At 54.7% G+C, this 23400-nt stretch overlaps 2 protein-coding genes across 2 annotated transcripts; one reads left to right on the top strand and one right to left on the bottom strand.

Annotated features, from left to right (window-relative positions):
• The first annotated feature begins 2024 nt into the window (after positions 1-2024).
• LOC149272773 (integrin beta-5-like) lies at positions 2025-16290 on the top strand. The gene is made up of 14 exons (XM_089506750.1): positions 2025-2108; positions 4634-4841; positions 5254-5503; positions 5655-5823; positions 7471-7632; positions 8621-8716; positions 9286-9375; positions 10113-10247; positions 11422-11854; positions 14387-14609; positions 14782-14882; positions 15701-15820; positions 15906-16072; positions 16168-16290. Exons 2-14 carry the CDS (start codon positions 4676-4678, stop codon positions 16288-16290), a joined length of 2235 nt encoding a protein of 744 aa, XP_089362876.1. The 5' UTR covers positions 2025-2108; positions 4634-4675.
• A 1461-nt stretch (positions 16291-17751) lies between these two features.
• On the bottom strand, positions 17752-20833 carry LOC149272772 (uridine 5'-monophosphate synthase-like). The gene is made up of 6 exons (XM_089506749.1): positions 20690-20833; positions 19616-19769; positions 18679-19332; positions 18416-18591; positions 18139-18253; positions 17752-17936 (listed from the first exon to the last, which is right to left on the bottom strand). Exons 1-6 carry the CDS (start codon positions 20831-20833, stop codon positions 17752-17754), a joined length of 1428 nt encoding a protein of 475 aa, XP_089362875.1.
• Between the last annotated feature and the right edge of the window lie 2567 nt (positions 20834-23400).

The following is a 23400-nucleotide window of genomic DNA, read 5'->3' as shown; positions in this document are numbered from 1 at the left end:
TTCCCATCACCCCCCCCCCCCCGCGGAATATCTAAATATTATACACACGCCTTCCATCACCCCCCCCCCCGCGGAATATCTAAATATTATACACACGCCTTCCATCACCCCCCGCGGAATATCTATATATTATACACACGCCTTCCATCACCGCCCCGCGGAATATCTACATATTACATACATACCGTTCCGGTCCCCGGTGCAGACACGGTGAGGTTCGGCCTCGGTGAATCTGATGTAGAAACACAAGGTGGCGCCGTCACACCGCTGACTGGAGCAGGTCTCGGGTTGTCGCGCATGCGCAGCAGCGCCTCTCCTCCCGCCACAACTGGACACGTCAGAAAAAGAAGTCTGTCAGTAAAGACATTTCCTGTGCGTCGGATTCGTTATAACGTTCTGTGAACCGGAGCCACTTTGGATCAGGAACTTGTCTGTAACTCTTTATATATTCTGCGTTCTTAATAAAGAGTTACTCCTACATCACACCTCCTACCAATCAAATGTACACAGAGGGGCATCTTTAGTTTAGGGGTGTGGTTAGAGGCGGGGCTGGGGCGGGGGGTATTTGTGTAACTGAGTGGGGCATTCAGAACTTAGAAGAATAATAAATGGGGTTTATTTCCCGTGTAATTTATAAAACTATTTCATGCTGTTTTTTTCACATTATTGGGGCTTTCAGGGCCGTAGAACCTCGTAGCTCCTAGAAAAGAGGGGCATTAGGGCAGGAAATAGGAGCACGTGGGATTTGGGGTGCAGAAATGAGTATGAGGGTGCAATAGCTGTGAGTTGGGATGTGTTTTGTGTCATGGATGTGAGTGAGTGATAGGTGAGGATGTTTCAGTGAGTGTCTATCAGTCGGTTATGGTGAGTGTGTGTGTTGTAGGGTGTATAGTAGTTACCCTTCCCCGGTTAGTATCTTATTGTGTGTGTAAGTATGTATACTAATATGTGTTAATAGTTATGTATGTCGGTTTGTGTATATGTTACTGTGTGTGTATATGTTACTTTGTGTATATGTTCATATGTATGTATATGTTAGTGATAGACACTGGGAAGTCAGGAGTTAAGCTGTAAATCCCGGGCAGTAAGGATTTAAGCTCAAGGCACTGGGCAGTAAACAGTTAAGCGGGCGGGGCTGAGTAAGCCGAGGGGGCGGGGCCTGCTGTACGGGCTGTGCGTTCAGATCCCTGTGCAGGGCAGTCGGTTCCGGGGGCTGGCGGAGTGGGTCCCGCAGGATGGCGCTATACCGGGGCACGGAGCAGTGACACCGGCCGCGCCATGAGCCCCTGGGGCAGAGGGGGCACCGCAGGCCATGTGCTGGTTGTGGGCACGGTGCTGTGCTGCCTACTGCAGAACCTCAGAGGTAAGAAAGTTCCTGGAGACATGGGGGGGCATTGATTTGGCATCTGGGAGGAGTAAAGGGCACTGAGTTTGCGCCCCCCCCCCCCGGTTCTTACTCAGTAACAATGTATACAGTGCAGTATTTAAAGGGCCAGTGACACCCAGAGCGCTGACATGCAGGCCCATGTCTGCTGAGGGGTGCTCAGAAAAGCTTTGCTGCTCCTTGCCGTGTCCCTCCCACCGCAGGGCACTCACAGGGTCCACGGCAGATCGGTGACGCTGCGTGTACCAGGCACAATGAGGATCATCACCGAACAGTACTGGATCCCGTGATCCGCCACTCTGCGCCCTCTGCCAGCCGAACCCTCTGGTATAGGTACACCCAGTTAACCAATTCACTGCTGGGTGTCTGAGCTTTGTTAACCCCTCTTACCCTGTTAATGTTTTTACATGTAATATGTATAATTAAATCAGTGAGCTAGCCCTGTATAATGTATAATGAAGCTCCCGGTGTTGGTAATGTGTGTTGAATAACCCCCTGCGTGTAGACGTCAGTTCATTTTCTCACCCAAACTCTCTGAATACAGCGGCCGGCAGAGCGTGTAACACGCGGGGCATTAAGGTGCCTCCCCCACACTAAGTACCCCATTAAATGCCATCTTTCTTTCCCCCCAGCTCTGAATGTGTGCGCCAGCAGGAGCACCACGTCTGCCTCGTGCCAGGAGTGTCTTCTCATTCACCCGCAGTGTGCTTGGTGCTCTCAGGAGGTAAGAACGGGCCCATTAACCCTCTCCTTAACCCCAAGACTGGCACCTGGCGGCAGTGACCTCGCAGCAGCGCGTGTGCAGCGTTTCCGTGCGTTACACGCGTGTGCGCAGAGCCAGAGGGTCTGTGACTGAAGAGGCTCCTCGGTCTTCGGGTCGATTATCTTTCGAGACGTTCGCGTCGGTTTCTCTTAATGGTCGAATTGAAATAATTCTGCGTTCCGTGCGCGAGATTCCGGCCCCTTCCCTGCAGCCTCCTAAACGGGGCTTTAAGGTGCGGCGCGGGCTGCGGTCTCGTGGAGGCTGAGAGTTCAGAGTCCTCTCTTTACTGAGTGAAATACATGTAGAGAGAGCGTGGATTAGAGTCCCGAGGCGCTCTATCATATAATGTAACAAACTGCCCCCCGCTGCACCATCGCGTGTCCCCCGCACAGCCCATTCCTTGATATAAAATATGAAGTCACGTTCGCTGTAAGACCTCAAAGGTCTCCTCCTTGGGTGGAAGGAGAGAACTCCAAGGGCCCTTACGTGTTTTATCTGTGATATCGTCGCCCGTTAACGGCCCCGTCTTCTCGCGCTGATCCGGCGATATCAACTTTCCTTAAATCCTTAACTTTGCCCGATCCGTTCCGCGGTTTCAGGAGACGAAGTGATTGGTCAATTTATTGTTTCAGTAACAGAACCCGGAAAGCGTTCCTGCCCTGGGGGCCGGGTGTTTCGGGCAGCTGTGAACAATCAAATATTTTGGGGTTTATAGTAAGCGTGATCCTTTCCTGAGAATCAGACCCCCCCCCCCCCCCGGGCATCGCTGGGCATCGCCTGTCCGTGGGGTTTATTCCTCTCGTGGGCGTCCTCTTCGTGGTTTACGTTTTTTGCTCTCTATAGGGAGGGAGAATCTGGAATTTACCCCTTTAAAGCCCGTCTGGGCCGGAACTTGCTGTTTGTTTGTTGAGTAAATAAATAAAGCTTTGTCTGGAAAATGCTGGATTCTCATTCAAAGTAACTAATTCCCAAATTTGCCCTGCTGGCCGTCTGTCACAGCGGATGGGGGGGATTTGGGGGGTAACTGCTGGCCTTCGGAAAATGCAGCCAAATCTGTCAGATTCTGCGATTTCACTGCCGGAGTCCCGGGTTGAGCTTTCTGTCTCTCCAGCATCCATTGGGTTAACGCTGCAGAATCCCGCTAACCGTGGGTGATTCCTGAGCCGTGTTTTCCGACTCCTTGTTTATGTTGGAAATGAATGCAGTGAAAGGTAATTGTGCTCTGCATGTTCCGGGGCTGGCGGCCCCGGAACCATATTCTTTTCCAAAAAATGTATCTCCTCGGAGACGGCTGTCCGCGCCCGGTCCGGGCAGAAGCTGCTAAACTGCCACGTGGCGTCCAGGTGCATCAGGCTACCTGCTTATAATACGTGCCAACTTTGCCTGCTGCTCCCGGGGTTGCACCCCTCCTTTTGCGCCCCGGGTTGCCCTCCTGGTGCCCGGGATGCCCCCCACGCTGGTGTCTGGAGCTCACTGCAGCGTTAATAAATTCTTTTCACTTCGAGACCCTTTTCTTCCCCTCGGAGAAAAGAATTGTCTCTCGCCCCTCCCCCCCCACGCAGACCCCGCTGACGCTGTCCGTACCCCTCAAGTAATGAAATCACGGGGGAATGTACTTGAGTTTTAACCCTTTGGGTCCCAGGCCTATATAACAGAAGGGTGCTTGCGGTGCGTGGCTGTCGCCGGGGCGTGCGGTGCGCGGCTGTCGCCGGGGCGTGCGGTGCGGGGCTGTCGCCGGGGCGTGCGGTGCGGGGCTGTCGCCGGGGCGTGCGGTGCGGGGCTGTCCCCGGGGCGTGCGGTGCGGGGCTGTCGCCGGGGCGTGCGGTGCGGGGCTGTCGCCGGGGCGTGCGGTGCGGGGCTGTCGCCGGGGCGTGCGGTGCGCGGCTGTCGCCGGGGCGTGCGGTGCGGGGCTGTCGCCGGGGCGTGCGGTGCGGGGCTGTCGCCGGGGCGTGCGGTGCGGGGCTGTCGCCGGGGCGTGCGGTGCGGGGCTGTCGCCGGGGCGTGCGGTGCGGGGCTGTCGCCGGGGCGTGCGGTGCGGGGCTGTCGCCGGGGCGTGCGGTGCGGGGCTGTCGCCGTTGCTGGGAGAGGTGTGTATATAATATAATATAATATAATCTCCTGAGAGTCTTTTCATCGGGAGAGCTGGCGCGGGGGATACCCGGGCCGTGGGTACGTGCGTGTCACATCACAGGGCAGTGACTACCAGCTGCCGTGGTCATGGGGACGCGTTCTGCATCCTGATGATTCGGTGCGAAGATCTGGCGTTTGCACTGATTTTTTTTTTATTTTTTTTTTTAAATGAAGTGAAAATGCTGAAAGCGGCCGTTTTCTGTTCTGCTTCTCTCCTTCGGTTGCATGTTTTCCGGGGGCCACGGGGGCCGTCACACCTGCTGTGCCTCGCACTCTGCTGACACCGTTGCCACGTCCGTGCCGGCAGCGCTTTGCTGTGATTCGTTAACGATTCGTTTCTTTTTTCCTCTCGTCAGGACTTCGGCGGGTCCAGGACGGTGACGTCTCGATGCGACCTGATGGGTAATCTCATCAGTAAAGGCTGCGACCCGGAGTTCATCGAGGGTCCGAAGAGCGCCGTGACGGTGACCGAGGATCTCCCTCTCAGCAGCAAGGCGTCCGGCGCCACGCACTCCGACTTCATTCAGCTCACGCCGCAGAGACTCTCGCTGTCTCTCCGACCCGGTCAGTCTGTGGGGCGCCGGTTCTGGGAATGGAATTGGTGGAAAAGGAGGGCGATTACTGAGATAATAATGAGGGGAGAGAGCACCAGACTCGCCTGTCCCATGCGTATATAAATTAACCTTTACCACCTCTGCTGGAGGCTCTTCAACTTATCTAGCACTCTGCCAGTGAATAGCTTCCTGATCTTCCCAATATTGCCATGGGGTTTTCTCTCCGTTTGGAGTTGAACTCCCATCACTCTCAGTAAGGGTTTGAGTTGTGAGTTCTGTGCGGGTTGATGGGTAAGTTAGGGGGTCTTTGGGGTCTTCTGAATGCGGATACGGCTGAGCTGTGTAATGAGGGTAGGACGCTTATGTAGCCTGGCTGTACGTCCCCCGGGGGGCTCTCTGCTGACCCCTGCCGTCTCCTGCAGGTGCCCCGGCCTCGTTCACGGTGCAGGTGAGGCAGGTGGAGGACTATCCGGTGGATCTTTACTACCTGATGGATTTATCGCTGTCCATGAAAGACGATCTGAATATTATCCGGAATCTGGGAACCAAACTGGCCGCCGAGATGAAAAAACTCACCAGCAACTTCCGCCTGGGCTTCGGCTCCTTCGTGGACAAGAACATCTCCCCGTTCTCCTACACGGCCCCCAAATACCAGAACAACCCCTGCACCGGGTAAGTCTGCCCGGGGGGGTGGGCACGTGGCGACCCTTACTCTGTTTAAATTGATTGGCAGGGAATGGTTATCAAACCTGGGAGCCTCCTGTTCATTGGAGGAGCCTGCTTGTTGCTTTTGGCCTGAAGAGCTTGCACTCGTGTCTTTCAGATACAAGCTGTTCCCCAGCTGTAACCCGTCCTTCGGTTTCCGGCACCTCCTCTCGCTCACCGACAAAGTGAACAATTTCAACGCCGAGGTCCAGAAGCAGCGAGTGTCGCGGAACCGGGATGCCCCCGAGGGGTCATTCGATGCCATCCTCCAGGCAACGGTTTGCAAGGTGAGTCGTTGTGGCCCCGCAGATACCGCGGTGTAATAATCCGCACCATTTTATTTAATGGAAACGATTGCGAGCCGCGGCCGCCGGGCGGTCACCAAACGGAACCGGTTCCGCTCCGCGTTCCTGCAGCCCGTGTGCGGAGCGGATTCCGGAGCGCGGGGCGAGCGCCGCTCTAATAATTATTTATTAAACGCATTTAAAGCCTCTTCTGCCCCTCGCTGACGAGTGCGTTAGAGTGACCGTGTGTGGCAGGCAGGTTGGGGCGGAATAAATATCCCCGCCGCTGCCGGTATCTCCTGCGGTGATTCATGCGCCGTTCCCAGCTCCGGAGATTCTTTCATTAAACTCGTTGGAACTCGTTCTGGGTTTTGCCGTATGATCGGTCGTCGTGCCAGCGGCGTCTCGATGAGACCTGTCTGGTGTGCGCCGAGCCGGTGATTACGCCACACATGTTCCCGGCACTCGTTTTCGTGGGAGATTTCTGTGTGCGATAAAGGTATTTTTTTTTGAGGGGGGGAGAAAACAATTAGCGTGAGGTCACAGGAGTCCACTTCTAAGAAAATAAACGTTTGATCGTTTAATAAACAGTCCCGGGTTTTAAAGCTGTTGATTTTTATGAAGCGATTCTCCGGATTCTCGTCGGTTTAGTGGGGTTACTTTGGGTCACGTGGATTTTGGATGGTGGGGAGGGCTGGTGACCTCGGTGCGGGTTCTGGGTGGAGACCCTTTAGGCTGGATGGTGTGCTGAGGACGGTGGGTACCGGGATTCGCGGAGGGGGTTTCTGAAGGGGGGGTGGAGGTGGCTGCGGCTTCAGGCGTCACATCTCCCCACGTTGGAAATCCCTTTAGAAAGGCAGCAGTCTCGCGGCTGGGGGGGGGGTGTCGGCAGTCTCGCGGCTGGGGGGGGGTGTCGGCAGTCTCGGGGCTGGGGGGGGGTGTCGGCAGTCTCGGGGCTGGGGGGGGTGTCGGCAGTCTCGGGGCTGGGGGGGGGGTGTCGGCAGTCTCGGGGCTGGGGGGGGTCGGCAGTCTCGGGGCTGGGGGGGGTGTCGGCAGTCTCGGGGCTGGGGGGGGTGTCGGCAGTCTCGGGGCTGGGGGGGGTGTCGGCAGTGTCGGGGCTTGGGGGGGTGTCGGCAGTGTCGGGGCTGGGGGGGGTGTCGGCAGTCTCGGGGCTGGGGGGGGGTCGGCAGTCTCGGGGCTGGGGGGGGTGTCGGCAGTCTCGGGGCTGGGGGGGGTGTCGGCAGTCTCGGGGCTGGGGGGGGGTGTCGGCAGTGTCGGGGCTGGGGGGGGGTGTCGGCAGTCTCGGGGCTGGGGGGGGGTGTCGGCAGTCTCGGGGCTGGGGGGGGTCGGCAGTCTCGGGGCTGGGGGGGGGTGTCGGCAGTCTCGGGGCTGGGGGGGGTGTCGGCAGTCTCGGGGCTGGGGGGGGGTGTCGGCAGTGTCGGGGCTTGGGGGGGGTGTCGGCAGTGTCGGGGCTGGGGGGGGTATCGGCAGTCTCGGGGCTGGGGGGGGGGGGTCGGCAGTCGCTCTAGCGCGTGACGCTCTGCTGTGACCGCAGGAATATCGCATCCCGGGAGTTGCTCCGCTCCGATTTTTAATGTCGGCGGATGGGGAGAAATCATCGTCTTCATTCCCCAGTTCTCTGTCCTGCAGGAGAAGATCGGCTGGAGACAAGAGGCGTCCCACCTGCTGGTCATCACCACCGACGACGTCCCGCACATCGCCCTGGACGGCAAACTCGCTGGTCTCGTCCATCCCCACGACGGTCAGTGCCACCTAAACGCCGACAACGAGTACGGAGCGTCCACTCAGCTGGTAAGAGCCACGCGAGCTGCAGCTACAGACAGGGGGTATGCGTTAAACGTATATAGTATACATTATAAACTGATTTAACTATACATTATACAGGGTGTCTGCTCTCTGATTTAATAATACATTATACAGGGGCCGGTCACTGATTTATTTATGTGGTAACTCTTTGTGCCACGTGATTCTGCATCTCTCAGCATAGGATGGCTGTCATGCAATGAATTTCTGGCACTGTGAGGGTTAATTTAGTCCACCCTGTTAACCCTTCATTGTGTGTGCGTGATTCAGACAGAGCCTGGGGTGGAATGCTCTGCTTTGTGTTAATGAAGCGGAATTCTTCCCAATCCATGAACTCTTCCGGCTTTAAACTCTGGGTCAGCTGGAGGGGCCACGTTACCAGGGAACATGTGGAAGCGATCAGCAGATCCTCAGATCCCCTGAGATCAGGAGAAAAATGCTGCTTAACCCTTTCACTGCCTCTCTGCATCAATGTCACAGTTTAACCAAACTGAAGCAGATTCTGTCCCATCTGGGGTTCTAGCGAGGCCGGGAGGTCATGCCATGTACCCACTGCCCATTCTGTAATCCTCCAGCCGCTGCTCCCACCTGTCTTCTAAAAGCTGGCTGAGATTGATGGGGTTGGAGTGCAACAAACAGCTGGGAGTCTCTCTGTTGGCTTCTCGACTGCACCTTCAGCCAAATAAAAGCCGTAGAGGATCTGCGAGAAAAGCTCAGTTTGGGCTGTTTCTTTAGTATTGATATTTCCGTTTTTAGTACAAAATCCCAACTTGTGACGTGATAAAAGTTCTTTGATCAGCCAGATATTTGAATTAATGAGAAGGTTTAGATGCACAGAAACCAGGTAGCGATGTTCTGTCCCCAGGAGCTTACAGTCTAGAGGAAGGAAGTTGTCATATTGTCTGGGGTCGCGCCGTCCTCGTTGAGACGCCGCCGGGACGGTCTGTTTAACTCAAACATCTCTCTTTGTTGGCAGGATTATCCGTCTCTTGCGCTTCTCGGAGAAAAACTGTCTGAAAACAACATCCACCTGATCTTTGCGGTGACGAAGAGCCATTACGTCCTCTACAAGGTAATCCCCCCCGCCTGCTGTTGGACTGTAACTCCCACAATCCTCAGCCGGTTTGCTTTCAGAAATAATCGCTTGTAGTAGGAAGCGGCTGCCGTTCGTGGCTCGAGCTGCTAATAGATGACATCGTGGGGTATTAGACTGAGGTCGGGCATTTCGTTTAACCTGTTAATTCCCAGTAAAACCGAGCCTCTGGCCTCCGATTATCTTCTAATATTCCTGTTCCCGCAGCCGGGTAATGTCTGCTTAAAGCTCCTGGGGTTACTAGACGGTGGGTTTCATCTGCCGACCACCCGCACAGTGCTTTTATAGGTAGGACTCTGTTTCCTGTAGCTGGCTGGGATTGATGTGAGCTGCAAGTGCCCTTTCCTATATCAGCCTTTGCCGTACTCCTTTACTGCGCAAGATGTAATAGTGGAGCTGTACCCTGTAAGCCGGCCCAGGGGGGCATTCAGCCGGATATAGAGGATATAGTGAGCGGGTCGCCCTAAATTGGGGAACTTTTGAGGGAAATGAACCCTGAATCACCAGATAGAATGATAAATAACGTCGGATGTTTTTGTTCCTGAAAGAATTTCACGTCTCTGATCCCTGGGACGACGGTGGAGATTCTGGACGAGAACTCGCAGAACGTCATCCAGCTGATCGTGAACGCGTATAATGTGAGTGCCCCCCCCCCCGCGGTTTGGGTCTAAATAAAGCTTTTCTCTACCTCTGTCCTGCTCGATAAAACTAAGTCCCAAAACGCGTCGGCCTCGTTCATATAAGACGCATTTTATTTTTTTTCTAGTTTATTTCCCATTCCTATCCCCCCCCCCCAGAAAATATAGCCCCCCCACACACACACACACACGGGGTGCGACGTCCGATTCCCGCTGTATAAATGGCTTTGCTGTATTGAACGAGCTGCCTTCCTGCCCCGGGGGTATAATATGGGATTTTCACGATGTGTCTGAGAGATTAAAGATGTTATTTGATGAGTTAGGAGCATGCGCGCTCGCAGGCGGGGGGACAGACGCCGCTGGGGGGTTTAGTTATGGATTCGGGAGACTTTCTCGTCACCAGAGCGTCTGCCGAAAACTACAACAATGAAAGAGAAATAATGTATTTGGCAAGAAGCGGTAGATGCCCCGGGCGCGCAGGATCTGCCCCTGCCTGTCCCTGGCCTTTTATCTGCGTGTCTCGTTATGTTTGGGCTGTACAGAGCTTTCCGAACCCCATCGCCGGGAGCGTGAAACGTAAATTGATCCGTACAAGTTGCTTTTAGGCTAATGAGAGATTCCCGCGGCCCCTGGGACGTTATGGAGACGAGCCCAGTGGACCAGCGACGGGTCATACGGTGGTCAGACCGGGCCTGTTACTATGCCGCTACCGTCCCGTTTGTCGCTTTGTTTTGCAGAATATTCGCTCCAAGGTCGAGCTGATCGTGTCGGACGTTCCCGATCATCTGAGTCTCGGCTTCTCGGCGACGTGTCAGGATGGCGTGTCCTACCCGGGGGTGAAGAAATGCGGGGAGCTGAAGATCGGGGACACGGTGAGTCTCCGGGGTGCGGGGGTCCCGGGAGCCGCCAAGAAAATAAATTCTCTCAAACCTAGAAGAATGACCGGGCCGCTGCTGGTAATGGGGTATTTAACCCCTTCGGTCCCGTCGAGTGGACGCGCTGATTGATGGGAAGACGCTTGTTTAGGTGACGATGGCCCTTTAAATACCCGCCGTCTGCGCGGATTATTCCTCGCTCTGCTGACTCAGCCGCCATCTGCGGTTATTAAAAGGACGGGCACAGAGTTTGCCAAGTTCCCGCGCCTGCTACATGGATACAGTAACACGCGTGTATTGTCTGACTGCCCCCCTGGGGTTAACGTTATTTACCCAGAGCCATCACGTTTCGCAGGTTGTTGATTTTATGAGAATTCTTGGCTTCATTTTCTTGAAGATTATAAACTATTTCATAGAAGCAGATTTGGTGCAAAATGACAACAGTGGTGCAGTTGCCATAGAAACCGCTGGAACGCTCCTGCTTGTTTCCCAATTTTATCATTTCGCGACAGATTTGTTCGTTATAAATATCACTTTCCCCCGGGACCCCCGGACTTCACGTGTTGCGTATAACCCCAGACCCCCTTCCTACGAAGCGATGGTGGGACGAGGTCGTGTTTTTGGGCCGGAGAAACGCATTTATCAGATTTTAGGGACGTTTCCGCCGTTTTAAGGAGTTTGTGAAACTTTTTTGATTACAAAGTAAATAATTCCAAGGATTCCGGTAGGAAGCGGCTGGCGGGTCGCTGAACGCTACGCAGATAACGTCATGGAAACGGGGAATAATCCCGGATCCGGCGTCCCGTCCCGTCTGGGTTTTTTTATCCTAAACGTGTAATTTATGGCTTCCGTGTTTTGGATCCGGTTTGGATTAGAACTTCGTTGAGTTTTTATGATTTTATTTAACTCTCTGCCCTCCCTGGAACCTCCAGGACAAGGTAGCCCCCAATTATTATGATATGTTTTATATAGCGCCATCATATTCTGTAGCGCTGTACAAAGGGTAGACAGACATAACATAGCAATTTGACCTACAGAAGCGGGTGAGGCGGCCCCCGATCATGTGTCTGCGCAAAGTAATTGCAAGCTCTCCGACCATCATGAGCTTCGGATTATATTAGCTCTTCCTCTCTCACGCCATTTACTAAAGTTCTGTCCTCTCGCCCTGCAGGTTTCCTTCGAAGTGTCTGCCGAGGCGAGGAGCTGCCCCTCTCCAGACACCGTCCACACCTTCTCCATCAAGCCGGTGGGTTTCCGGGACACGCTGGATGTGACCGTGACCTACGAGTGCCGCTGTGGCTGCTCGCGGCGGGTGGAGACGGGCAGCGCCGGCTGCAGCGGTAACGGGACGTACGCCTGCGGCGTGTGCGACTGCGAGCCGGGGTTCCTGGGAGCGCGCTGCGAGTGCAGGGAGGAGGAGGGCAGCAGCGAGACGTCTCTGAGCAGCTGCCGGGAGGCCGACGGCAAGACGGTGTGTAACGGGCGCGGGAGGTGCATCTGCGGACTGTGCGTCTGCTACGAGAGTGAATTCGGACGGATCAGCGGCTCGTACTGCGAGTGCGATGACTTCTCCTGCGCCAGGTTTAAGGGAGTGCTGTGCTCCGGTGAGTAGCCGCGCTCCGGTGAGTAGCTGCGTGGCGCCGGGATAGGGTTCAGGCTTTATGTGATATTTTTTAACCCCCCGGAGGCTGCTGGGCTGTTACATACATTACAGGCTCTCACTCCTGTGGCTGTCTGTTGATTGTGAGCTCTGGGGCTCGTTGGGATGATTCTCGAGGATGGCTGGGAGTCTAGTTAACCCTCTCTTGTCACTTCGTTTCCCAGATCTGGATACAATGTGTCCAGCGCCCAGGGTTGCTCATAATCAGGCCCCCCGGGGTATGTGGGGGGCAACAGTCCCGCTTCTGTTTGCTGTAGGGCTGGCGTTGCCGGCCGGCCCCCCCGGCCCCGCTCTTGTTTGGGTCTCCTCCGTGTCTTTCTGTAAACTGCCTCCTTTTACATTCTTGGCCAATTTCTGTGTGAAGGTTCAGCTGTTTATTAAAGGAACGAGAGACCGAGAAGCTTCCGTGTAACCAAAAAAAACCAACCCGCGGAGTAAACGGCAAAAGGTTGTTTTTTGAAGCCGTTTCGTTGGAGCCGGTACCGGTAACGTCCACACGACCGGTCCTGCGGTGCATTTACCGATACATTGTGCTGACCCCCTGACGTGTCCTCTGCAGGCGAGGGGGTAGCCCCGGGGAAGCATGCGCTCGGCCCCTTGTTGCATGTTCCCGGAGGGCCGCGCGATGCCAGGAATCACAGCTTTTGTGGAAACATCCGGATCTTATTTAGGGTCTAAAAATAGAGAAAGCGGCGGCTTCACCGAGACGCCCCGAATGTGAAGGGCCGGGCAGCTCTGAGGTCGTCTCATGGAGCCGGTTATGTGTCATCCGGCCACGAGCGTCCCACACAGATTAACCCCTTCATTTAGCGGAAGCCCAGCCCCTGCCGTCAGATCGGCCCCCGTCTAGGCGCCCGTCTCTCCTGCTGTAAAGACTCGAACCTTAATCAGTTGTTGGTCTTGTCTTAGATTCAGGAGCCGTACGTCTATCCCATGCATGCTTAATACCCTCACTGTATCTATCACTTCTGCTGGGAGGCTGCTCCACTTGTCTACCACCCTCTCACATGAGATGTTTGTGGCCAGCCGCTGTGGCACTATGGGGAAAGCAGTCTGGAGCCAGGGAGCTCACTCAGTCTGAGTGCCCTGTGCTGTCCCTTGGTGGGTTATTCCAGGCATTCTGGGGGTATTGGTGACCCCGCCACGTCATCCCCGCGGACAGTCGTTAGCTGGCGGCCGTGTCTCGCGTGTAGGTGGCGTGTCTCGCGGTCTCCGACATGTCTCAGGGTGCTGTGAGATTGTTGGTATAAGAAGCATTGGGGGGGGCAGAGACCCCCTGTGACTGTCTCTAACGGGAGGGTTTAGCGTCAGTCTCTTCTCATGCAAATAGTTTTTAAACCTCGCAAACGCTGCAGCTGCTGATGGGGGGGCGATCAGGGATAATCTGCCCCGTACCACCTCCGCTGGTGCCCCCTGGATTTCAGAGTGTTTGTTCTCTCTCTCGTGCAGAGACTGCAGGTGTTTTGGATATAAAGGGCGAGAGGTTTGGGGAGGCGTCTCATTCCTGCCCCACACGGTGCATACCGATTAACGAAGGACACTGAATGGGTTCCCAGGAATTGCCCCCCATCCCCCACCCCTCTTGCACAGCCCGCCCCCACACACACACACACAGACCCCCTGCAGGCATATTCTGAAAGAGGGTCACGTTTAACCTCTGCTGACAGTAAAGGGTTAATGTCTTGTGGGGCTGTTTGGATCTTTTCCCAGAATTCGGCCCCTTGTTGCCCACATTTTGAATTCGCCGCCCTCCCCCCCTCGGTAACCCAGGTGGGGCGTGCGTGGGAATACACAGTTCGAACCCCCCCCCCGGCATTCCACTCCGAACAAGGGGGTCTCCCAGGGGGGCTATTAATGACTATAAGGTTATTCTCTGTCCCCGCCTTGCTGGAAGAGTGTGTTGAGAGTTGTAGTTCAAACCAGCAGCTGCTCGCAGGGTATGGAATTGATCAGAGGCAGTTTTTAAGATATTCACCTTGCAGCCTGTTAGATTGTCAGCTTCTAAGACGAGCCAACAACAACACCACCGAACCCCCCCCCCCCCCCCCAAACTGTGTAGAGGCTGAAATGATGGCCGGTTGTAGATTCGTTGCCTGCGCTGAATCCAGCTTGTGTTGTTAATCTGTGTGAAACGCGTCGGTCGCCGGCTCGGAGACTCTTTACACCTCAAGATTGTAAGCTTGCGAGCCGAGTCTCTCCACCTAACGTATCGGTTTGTCTCAGTCAGTCATTTCTCGTCTTCTCGGACCCCTTGAATATATGGATTGTATTAATCGCTATATAAATAAAAGATAATACTAATAACAATATATAAAAGATAATAATAATATATAATATATAAAAGATAATAATAATATAATAATATATAAAAGATGATGATAATATATAAATTATATAAAAGATAATAATAATAAATAAAAGATGATGATAATTATATATAACTAAGATAATAATAATTCCGGCGTTCTGTTTTCAGGCCACGGCGAGTGTGACTGCGGGGAGTGTAAATGCCACGCTGGGTACATCGGGGAAAACTGCAATTGCACCACAGAGACCGCCGGCTGCCTCTCCGACGAGGGGCAGATTTGCAGCGGTAAAGGAAACTGCGTCTGCGGACAATGTCAGTGCATCGAGCCCGGGGTGTTCGGACAGACCTGCGAGAAATGCCCCACCTGCCCCGACGCCTGCGGGACCAAAAGGTGAACAAAGGGTGAAAGGGGCAAATCCATGGGGGGCGACTGAAAAATCGGGGCAGGTAGCGGGTGGGATCTGGGGGCAAACTCCTTGCTGCTGTTTCCTGTGGGGTCCGGCTGAGGGTGGTGGGTGTATTACCGGCCGGCGTGTCACCTGACCTTTCGGTTTGTGTTGCAGGGATTGCATCGAGTGCAGGTTGTACCAGACGGGGCGACTCTCCGATAACCAGACCTGCCACCGGCTGTGCAAAGACGAGATCCTCACCGTGGACGCGCTGGGTGGGTATGGAGGGTCACGGAGCGGGAAACGCGCCCCACGTGCCAAGGAAGGAAAAACGATAAACGAGACCCTCTAATCCCTCCTGATCATTTTTATCCCTCCTCCTCCAGAGTGTCCTTATCCTTCTGGAGACGGGGAACTGTACCCACTACTCTAGATGAGATCTGACCAGAGGTCTGTAAAGGGTTAAAGGTCCCATTTGTTCTCTAAAACAGCCAATTCCATTTAACCCTTCACTGGCAGGCGCAGCCGTATTATGACTCCCCCCGGTGGCCGATGAGTGGAATAGCAGAGGCTGCCGTGTAAGAAAGTTATTGAATAGATTAACTTTATTTATATCGCGCGGCTCGTGCTCTGCACGCTTAGTGACCGTATCCAGGCAGCCATTTTTTTTCCTGGCAATTGTCTTTCATTGCCGCTGCCGCTGGCCTGTAAGTCCAAATGTTGTTTTCTGGAAGCCCCGGCACGTCCTCCCCTGGGTTCAGTGATTATTCTGGCTCCGTGGAATCACCCCTCGCCCCACGGTGACCACGCAGACTGTCGGGGATGTTGCGGGGTCGGCTGTGTTTTTGCTGGAATGAGGCTCTTGGTGGAGCCGTTTAAGAGGTTCTGGAAGGCTTGAGAAGCCGAGGATTCAGTGCAATGGAAGGAGGTTTTACTTGATGGAGAGGGTGGTAGATAAGTGGAACAGCCTACCAGCAGAAGTGCCGGTGGGTTTCAGGTTTCTTTATTGGCTCAGTACCCAGACGATATAGCCGTATGGGGTTAAACCCGTATATTGGGGTCTTTCGTAACGCGCTCTTCTCCTCCTCCGCAGACACCGGTGACCCCGACGCCATTTTGTGTGTTTATAAGACTGAAAGTGACTGCGTTATGCGTTTTACTTACTCGGAGGAGGCGAGCGGGAAATCCATCCTGACTGCGCTGAAAGAGCCCGGTGAGTGGGAGACCAACACGCCCGATTTACCCCGCGTTGGGCGTTTGCGCCATGCTGCTTTCATGCCCTTCTTCTCGTTCCCCAGAATGCGCCACGGCCCCCGATGCCCTCACCGTCCTGCTGGCCGTGGTGGGCAGCATATTGCTGATCGGACTCGTTCTCCTGGCTGTGTGGAAGCTGCTCGTTACCGTTCACGACCGACGAGAATTTGCCAGGTTTCAGAACGAACGCACGAGGGCCAGATACGAGATGGTGAGCGGCGCGATACCCCGAACCGCTGATGACACCCCCCCCCCCCCCCGCTCCTCTCACCCCGGGCCCTCTGACGTCTCTTTCTTTCCGTTTAGGCGTCGAACCCGCTGTATCGGGAGCCGATCTCCATGCACAACGTGGACGAGGTCTACAGCATGTTGGGAAAATCCAATAACGGTACCACGGATGGATTCCCATCCATGAAAGAGATGGAGTGAGGGGCCGGACCCTCAGCCGGACTTCACTTTAACCCGTAGAAAAGAATTTCGTGGGAGGTCGGGGTGACCGTTTGGGGCTAATTTGCACAAACATTTGCTGGGCCGTTGGACACGTGGCTCCCAAGTAGGGGCCACAGACTGACCAACCCAGATCCTCGCAGACACTGCGGAGGGGATTGGCCAATTCGGGAGAAGCCGTTCGGCCAAACATAAGATTAACCCTTAAGCCTGGTAAATTTTACCCCTTCAGCACAGAAAGGGTGATACCTGCACTGCCATATTTACAAAACACTCTTTTCAACAGAGATTTCTTTTTTATGTGAAAATCTTTTGGAATGAAATAACGGTTTGGTAACTTTTTAAAATTCTGCAACATTTTTTTAGAATTGCCAGCAGTCAAAGGGTTAAACACAAGCACAGAGGGTTTTTTTTTTTTTTTAATTTCTGTTCCCCAAACCCAGCGGCTGATTGGTGCCTTTAAGCCAATCGCCATTGCTTTTTGGCCTTCTTGGGTTAACCCTTTCAGGTGTGAGACGCCGTCACTGTAACTTTTGCCTGAATTGTTTCAGAATATTTTTAGCACAAGATAAATATTTTGGTTAAAAAAAAATAAAAAATGTATTGCTGCAATTTTTGTAAAACGTTTAAATTAATAAAGAATAAAAACTATGGATTTTTTTTTCTCTCCCTGTGATCCCCTCATACCCGGCCCATATTCTGAGCTCCGAGGCATCTCCTTTAGTTTTTAATTAGAGAAGGCAGCCTGTGGCAGAGCCAGCATTAAATTTAATCCGCTAAATTTTAACCCTTAGAGGCTGCCTGAACCAATCAGAAACAATAGGGGTGAGATAATATAATGGGGAGGAATAATCCTGCAGATTCCCCAATAACAGATTTCTCATCATTTATTTTAACACAACACCCCCCCCCCCCCCCCCCTCGGCCGCTCATGGATAAACACGGAGACCACGAAACATTTAATGCAGAAGGAGCCGCCGCGTCAGACATCGCTGTTTATTACATGGTCCGCTCTTAATATTACATGGAGTGCGAGATGCCGGAGCCGGACTGCCTGGCGGGGATCAGCATCTTCTCCCCAAACAGTTTATTTCTACAGCCAGACCCCAGGAGAGGGGGGCAGAAAGTGACCCCCCCCCCCCCGGCATTTCAGCTTCCCTCCCACTGGCAGAACAATCAAACCTTTTAGGACCACGAATTTCCCCCATTGGCAGAAGGTCACAGATTGCCTACACTTTAACCCCGTGCGGTACAAGCTGTAACCATGGCTGGGGCACTAGAAGGGGGGGGGGGGGTCAGGCTAATCAGTGATATTAATGGGAGCCGCTATCCAGTTCCAGCGGGTAATTGGCATGGCAGGGGTAAGCGGGCAGCCAACGATGGCACCGGGTACGGCAGCGGGTTTTAGTCGCGGGGTTACCGGGCAGTTGGCGTCTCTGAACATCATGTCTGCCCCTCGGCGGCTGCGATCCGGCTCCGGTACGCCTCCCAGCCGGCAGCGCGGTACATCTCGGCGGCTTCCAACCGATCGCTGGCTGATAAGATGCCTCGTCCCACAATGATGATGTCAGAGCCCTTCTTGGCAATGACATCATGTGGACTCTGGTACTGCTGGCCCAGATTATCACCTGAGGAAAGGCAAACGAACACAAAATTACGATCGAACGGCTCGTTAATCATAAACGTGACTCCATTTGTGGCCTGGGAGCAGCGTAATTCAGACAGCTGGGTCGTTCTCTGCACCCACGTAAAGAGGGTCACGGCTGAAACTGGCGCATGCGCAGCTGGGTAAGATTACGTCCTGCGCGACGCGGCTGCGGTTCCACTTACCCCCCGCCTGCAGCTGGACGCCCGGGGTCAGGTGCAGCAGCTCGGGTTTATCGCTGACGCCGCAGCCGGAAATAAATCCAAATACAAAATCCGGACAATCCTCGGCCAGTTTCACCTATTCACAAAAACAGCGCGTCAGCCACATGCAACCCACAAAGATCATTCCGGACACACCAGGCTCCTCCTCGGATGGAATGTACCCCCATCGATGACATCACAGACCAGAGGGGGAACCTCCCGGCCAGCCACAGCTGCCCTCCTCCCTCGTGGCACTTACCGCCGCCTTTGTGTAGCCCCCGGTAGCCAGCGACCCCTGGGAACTCATCTCGGCAATAACCAGGCACCCTCTTCCCAGAGCCGAGCCGACTTCCCGCAGTCCCTGCAGCACCCCTGGGCCCGGCACGGCGTGGGCATTTACCACGTCCGACCAGGACGAGATTTTATAGATGCCACCTGAGAACAAGAACAGAAACATCATTTATACCCCGAGATCCGCTTATCCCTGAAAACGGCGAGCGTGGGCTTCGGCAGAGCCGTCACCTTCGTACTGCTGCCGGACCGTGTTCCCGATATCTGCAAATTTACGATCCTCAAACAGAAGGAACTCGTGCTGATCGGCGGCGGCTCGGAGCCCAGAAGCCACGTCGGGGGTGAAGTCGCTCAGGACGTCCACGTGGGTCTTCAACATGCAGATGGCAGGGCCCAGCTCGGCGGCCAGCTGAAGGAGCTCAGAGGAGCGAGTCACGTCGGCCGACAGGCAAAGATTGGTCTTCTTCTTCTCCATAATGGTCAGGAGCCGCGAAGCCAGGGGGTGGGTGCCGGGGAGGAGCGAGCGGGACGCGTAGCTCAGACGGCACTTTTGGGCCGGGGCGGACGCCTGTGAAGTGACTTTATTTTCCTGGATGAACCTCCTGACCTCCTGCGCGGTGTCGGCACCGACAGCCTCCAGGGCTTGCAGGATCTCCATGAGACGTGCCAGGGTGCTAACGGAGTGCAGGCGGATGCCGCTCTCTGCCAGCCTCTCCTTCCCCCCCTGCTCCCTGTCCACCAGAACAATGGCGTCTGTGACCTGCAGACCCTCTCTTCTCAGGACCTCAGCGGTCTCCAAGACACTTGAGCCGCTGGTGACGACATCTTCGATGATCATGCAGGTCTCCCCAGGAGTGATTGTGCCTTCGACCAGCCGTTTAGTTCCTACGATCAAAAAAATGATAATAGCTTACGTTGTGAGCTGGAAGGACCGGCCCTCAGGGGCCACGATAGGAAAAACATGGCCTCTGTCACATCTCCCAAGCTATACTGTCCAGGTGTACAAAAACTCTCTAAAATAAAGAATCTTGTAAAAAAAAACAAAAAAAACTACACCTCGATGAAGCTTTATTAATATATCAAATGTAAGGAGTCCAGCTGTGGCCCAGATCTCTCACAGGGATGCCGCGCGGGGGCCGGTGTAATGCGGTGCGCCTCAGGGTCTCACCGTAGTCTTTGGCCTCTTTCCTGCGGATCAGCATCGGCACCGCCTGCGTGGAGCAGATGATGGTGGCCAGAGGGAGGGCTGTATACGGGACCCCACATATCGAGTCGTAGCGGAGAGCAGCGTCCCGGGCCGTCTGGTGCAGCAGATCCGCAACCTGCGGGAAAGGGGGGCATGTTACCGGTGGCGGGGGGGCATGTTACCGGTGGCGGGGGGGCATGTTACCGGTGGCAGGGGGGCATGTTACCAGTGACGGGGGGAGGGGGCATGTTACCGGTGACGGGGGGAGAGGGGGCATGTTACCGGTGACGGGGGGAGAGGGGAGCATGTTACCGGTGACGGGGGGAGAGGGGAGCATGTTACCAGTGACGGGCGCATGTTACCGGTGACGGGGGGAGGGGGCATGTTACCGGTGACGGGGGGAGAGGGGGCATGTTACCGGTGACGGGGGGAGAGGGGAGCATGTTACCGGTGACGGGGGGAGAGGGGAGCATGTTACCGGTGACGGGGGGAGAGGGGAGCATGTTACCGGTGACGGGGGGAGAGGGGAGCATGTTACCGGTGACGGGGGGAGAGGGGAGCATGTTACCGGTGACGGGGGGAGAGGGGGCATGTTACCGGTGACGGGGGGAGAGGGGAGCATGTTACCGGTGACGGGGGGAGAGGGGAGCATGTTACCAGTGACGGGCTCATGTTACCGGTGACGGGGGGGGGGCATTTATCATGATGCTCTCTTTACCCCAGATCAACCTGCGTGTCTCATAATACCCCCCAGGACACCACGAGCACTGCTTAGCTGAACAACCCTATCACCTCAAGGCATCCAATATCTTCCTGTACCCCAATCTTCCGAAATGATACCCCTCAGGTTACCCCCCCTGTCCCCAGAGGTTGCCTCCCCGTCCCCAGTGATACCTCTCAGGTTACCCCCCCCTGTCCCCAGTGATACCCCTCAGGTTACCCCCCTGTCCCCAGTGATACCCCCAGATTACTCATGTTCCGGATTACACCACTTTCCTCACATCACCCCCCTTCCCAGTGATGCCCCGGGGCTCCCATTCTCCTGCCCCGCCGTACCCGGTTCAGGAGGCCCGGGTGGGACACGATGACTCTGAGGTCGAAGTAGACGGGGGAGCTGAGGCCGCTCTTCAGCTGGAAGTTGCCGAATTTCAGGGCTTGGACCCGGTGCAGATCGGCAGCCAAATCCCGGAGAGGCTCCATCACCCACGTGCAGCTGCAGACCGGCGCGCGTCTGTGACGTCAGAAGGCGGTGTCCGCTCTCCCTGCCCTTACCCGCTGCCCATACACAGTATACCCACCCCCAATATCTACCAGCTGTCTTTATTCGTAGAGGAAGTCCCTGTTCGTGTTCACACTTTTGCTTGTCTTGTGCTCAGCTTTCCCAATAACCGAGAAACCTTACTTCAAAAATACCCCATGGGGGCATTTACCTAACAACCCCAACAAAACCGCCCCCCCCGACACGACACGTCACGTCACGGGTAACAAATCACGGATTCACGGGTTTGGGTGAACCTCATGAATCCTTTATAGGTCACCCAGCTCAGTCCCCCGGGTCGTACCAAGTGGCCCCCAGAACCTTGTAGGGACAGCCTGGCAAGGGTTGCAATTGGCATGCCTGTATCTTTCTGCGCATGGGGTATCCGTGAGCGAGCGGGAAACACGATCCTGCGCAGCGCCGAGTGACACCCGAAGCCACGGGAATCACCAGTGTGACCACCTTCTCCTAACCCGAGGCAGAACCCAAGACTCCACGGCAGAAAAGTGTAAATTATCCACGTGGGTTTCACCGATTCTGGTGGTTCCGTGATGTTTATTCACCAACCCTTAAGAAAAAATTACTGCACTTTTACTGCACTTTTTTTTTTTTAATATTGCAAACCTACAGTTGTAATTCAATGCACTGCAGCTTTATTGCATTTGTACTTCCGTACAAAAATAACTGCAGTAAAACTGAAGTACAAATGCAGTAAAAGTGCAGTAAATGTGCAGTAAGAGTGCAGTAAATGTGCAGTAAGAGTGCAGTATTGAAGGTTTTTCATGTCCAAAAAACCGCAGGATTACTTCAGAAAAACTGCAGTCATTTTTTGTAAGGGAAACGCCCCGCAAAGCCTCGGTGTCGTTTCGTCGTTACGTTAAAGTTACATTATCTGCCGGCCGCCAGCGCAGCCGATCATGTGACGCCCTTCACAGCCAAACCCTGCAAGCTCCTCGCTTTACGGCAGCCCTTATAACGCGGAAATCCTTTATTCACCAAAACACGAGATTCTGTTATTAAAATATTTTTAGAATGTTCCTAAATGCGCCGGTTACTGAGTGATGGGAGTGATCCGCCTGATCCGACAGGAAGCGGGGCAGAGAATCTTTTGGGATTTGGGGGGCAGCGGACTTTCAGATTGGGGGTACTCTGTGATCCTCTGAACGTCAGTGGATTAAAGTGGCCGCTGCTTTTGCCACCCATCGCCGGATCAGGGGCAGCATTTACCTCGGCCCAGGGGCCGGTTTGCTGATACTGTGCGCAGCGTGTCCCCCAGATCCACGTTGGCCGGTGAAGTTTTTCCACCCCGTGGGTATCGGGCATCGGCGAGTTATTCCGGATAAAGTCTGGATTCAGCCTGGGGCTGTAACTGCAACCAAAACCCTCCTGCTTACCTTACCGTTTAGAGCGTAAGCTCTGCAGGCCAGACACTGATCGTTATAGAAAGTGATAAATCCGTGGTCCGTTTTTTCTGATATTCCTCACTTTATTAACAGACGTTGTAAAGGGCACCTCGGTGTTACCCCCGGGGCAGGCAGCACCCTCAGCCAGCAGGGTAACCAAGAGGCATCCGTTCTACAGAATGATCGGCCTGGAGGGTATAAACCGCGTGGGGGGGGGTGACGGGGGTCCCTGGAGCTGGGGCAACCGGAGGGTCCTTATTAATACTCAACATCATTATTAACCCAACAGGGGGCAGAACAAATTCCCGAACGCATAAAGCCCCGGAGGGTCCGCTGCCTCCTGGCTGCCCTGATTGAAAGATCCGAGGCCACTAGGGGTTGTTAGGGGCTGTTGGGGTAACTTTGGCCCCTCGCCCATTGGGTGATTTCCCTCCCGGACGCCTCGGTTCTCGCAGTTTGCGTTAATCTGGGATAAAACTCTCATTCTAAGGCTCCTGCGGTGTTTATAAAGTTATTCTCAGCAGTGATTTACACCCCAGCAGGCCGGACTCTCACGGAACAATCAATCCAGCATACAAAGGGTTCATTAAATAGTTCAGATAAACCCCTAGAGCGGGGGGGGGGTAGTGGATCCTGGAGAGCGGGGGTTAACTCTTCATTATATAGACACAGATTAAACAATTTAAATACACTTTTTAGACAATTTCATGGTAAACAAACGCATTGAGATAATTGGGACCCGCGGGGGTCTCTCTGTCCGTGGCGTCCGCGGGGGTCTCTCTGTCCGTGGCGTCCGCGGGGGTCTCTCTGTCCGTGGCGTCCGCGGGGGTCTCTCTGTCCGTGGCGTCCGCGGGGGGTCTCTCTGTCCGTGGTGTCCGCGGGGGGCCTCTCTGTCCGTGGTGTCCGCGGGGGGCTCCGCAACGTCCTCTGGAAAAAAAACGTCCTCTACATAAACTCTATCGATCAAATCTAGACACCTAGAATCTTCTAGAAACTGAAATGCCCTGGGGGTCCCGGGGGTCCCAAGTTAAACGCGTCAGGACGGGATCAGCCCCCGGTGTATCGAGAACATGGTTGGCCGTGTCTGTTTTACAGCAGCAGTAAAG

The sequence above is a fragment of the Sceloporus occidentalis genome, unplaced genomic scaffold (assembly GCF_023333645.1).
Source record: "Sceloporus occidentalis isolate IW3139 unplaced genomic scaffold, rSceOcc1.0.p SCAF_420, whole genome shotgun sequence".
Classification (NCBI taxonomy): Eukaryota; Metazoa; Chordata; class Lepidosauria; order Squamata; family Phrynosomatidae; genus Sceloporus; species Sceloporus occidentalis.
The sequence above is the reverse complement of the archived record's forward strand: the minus strand, read 5'-3'. Positions and strand labels throughout refer to the sequence as shown.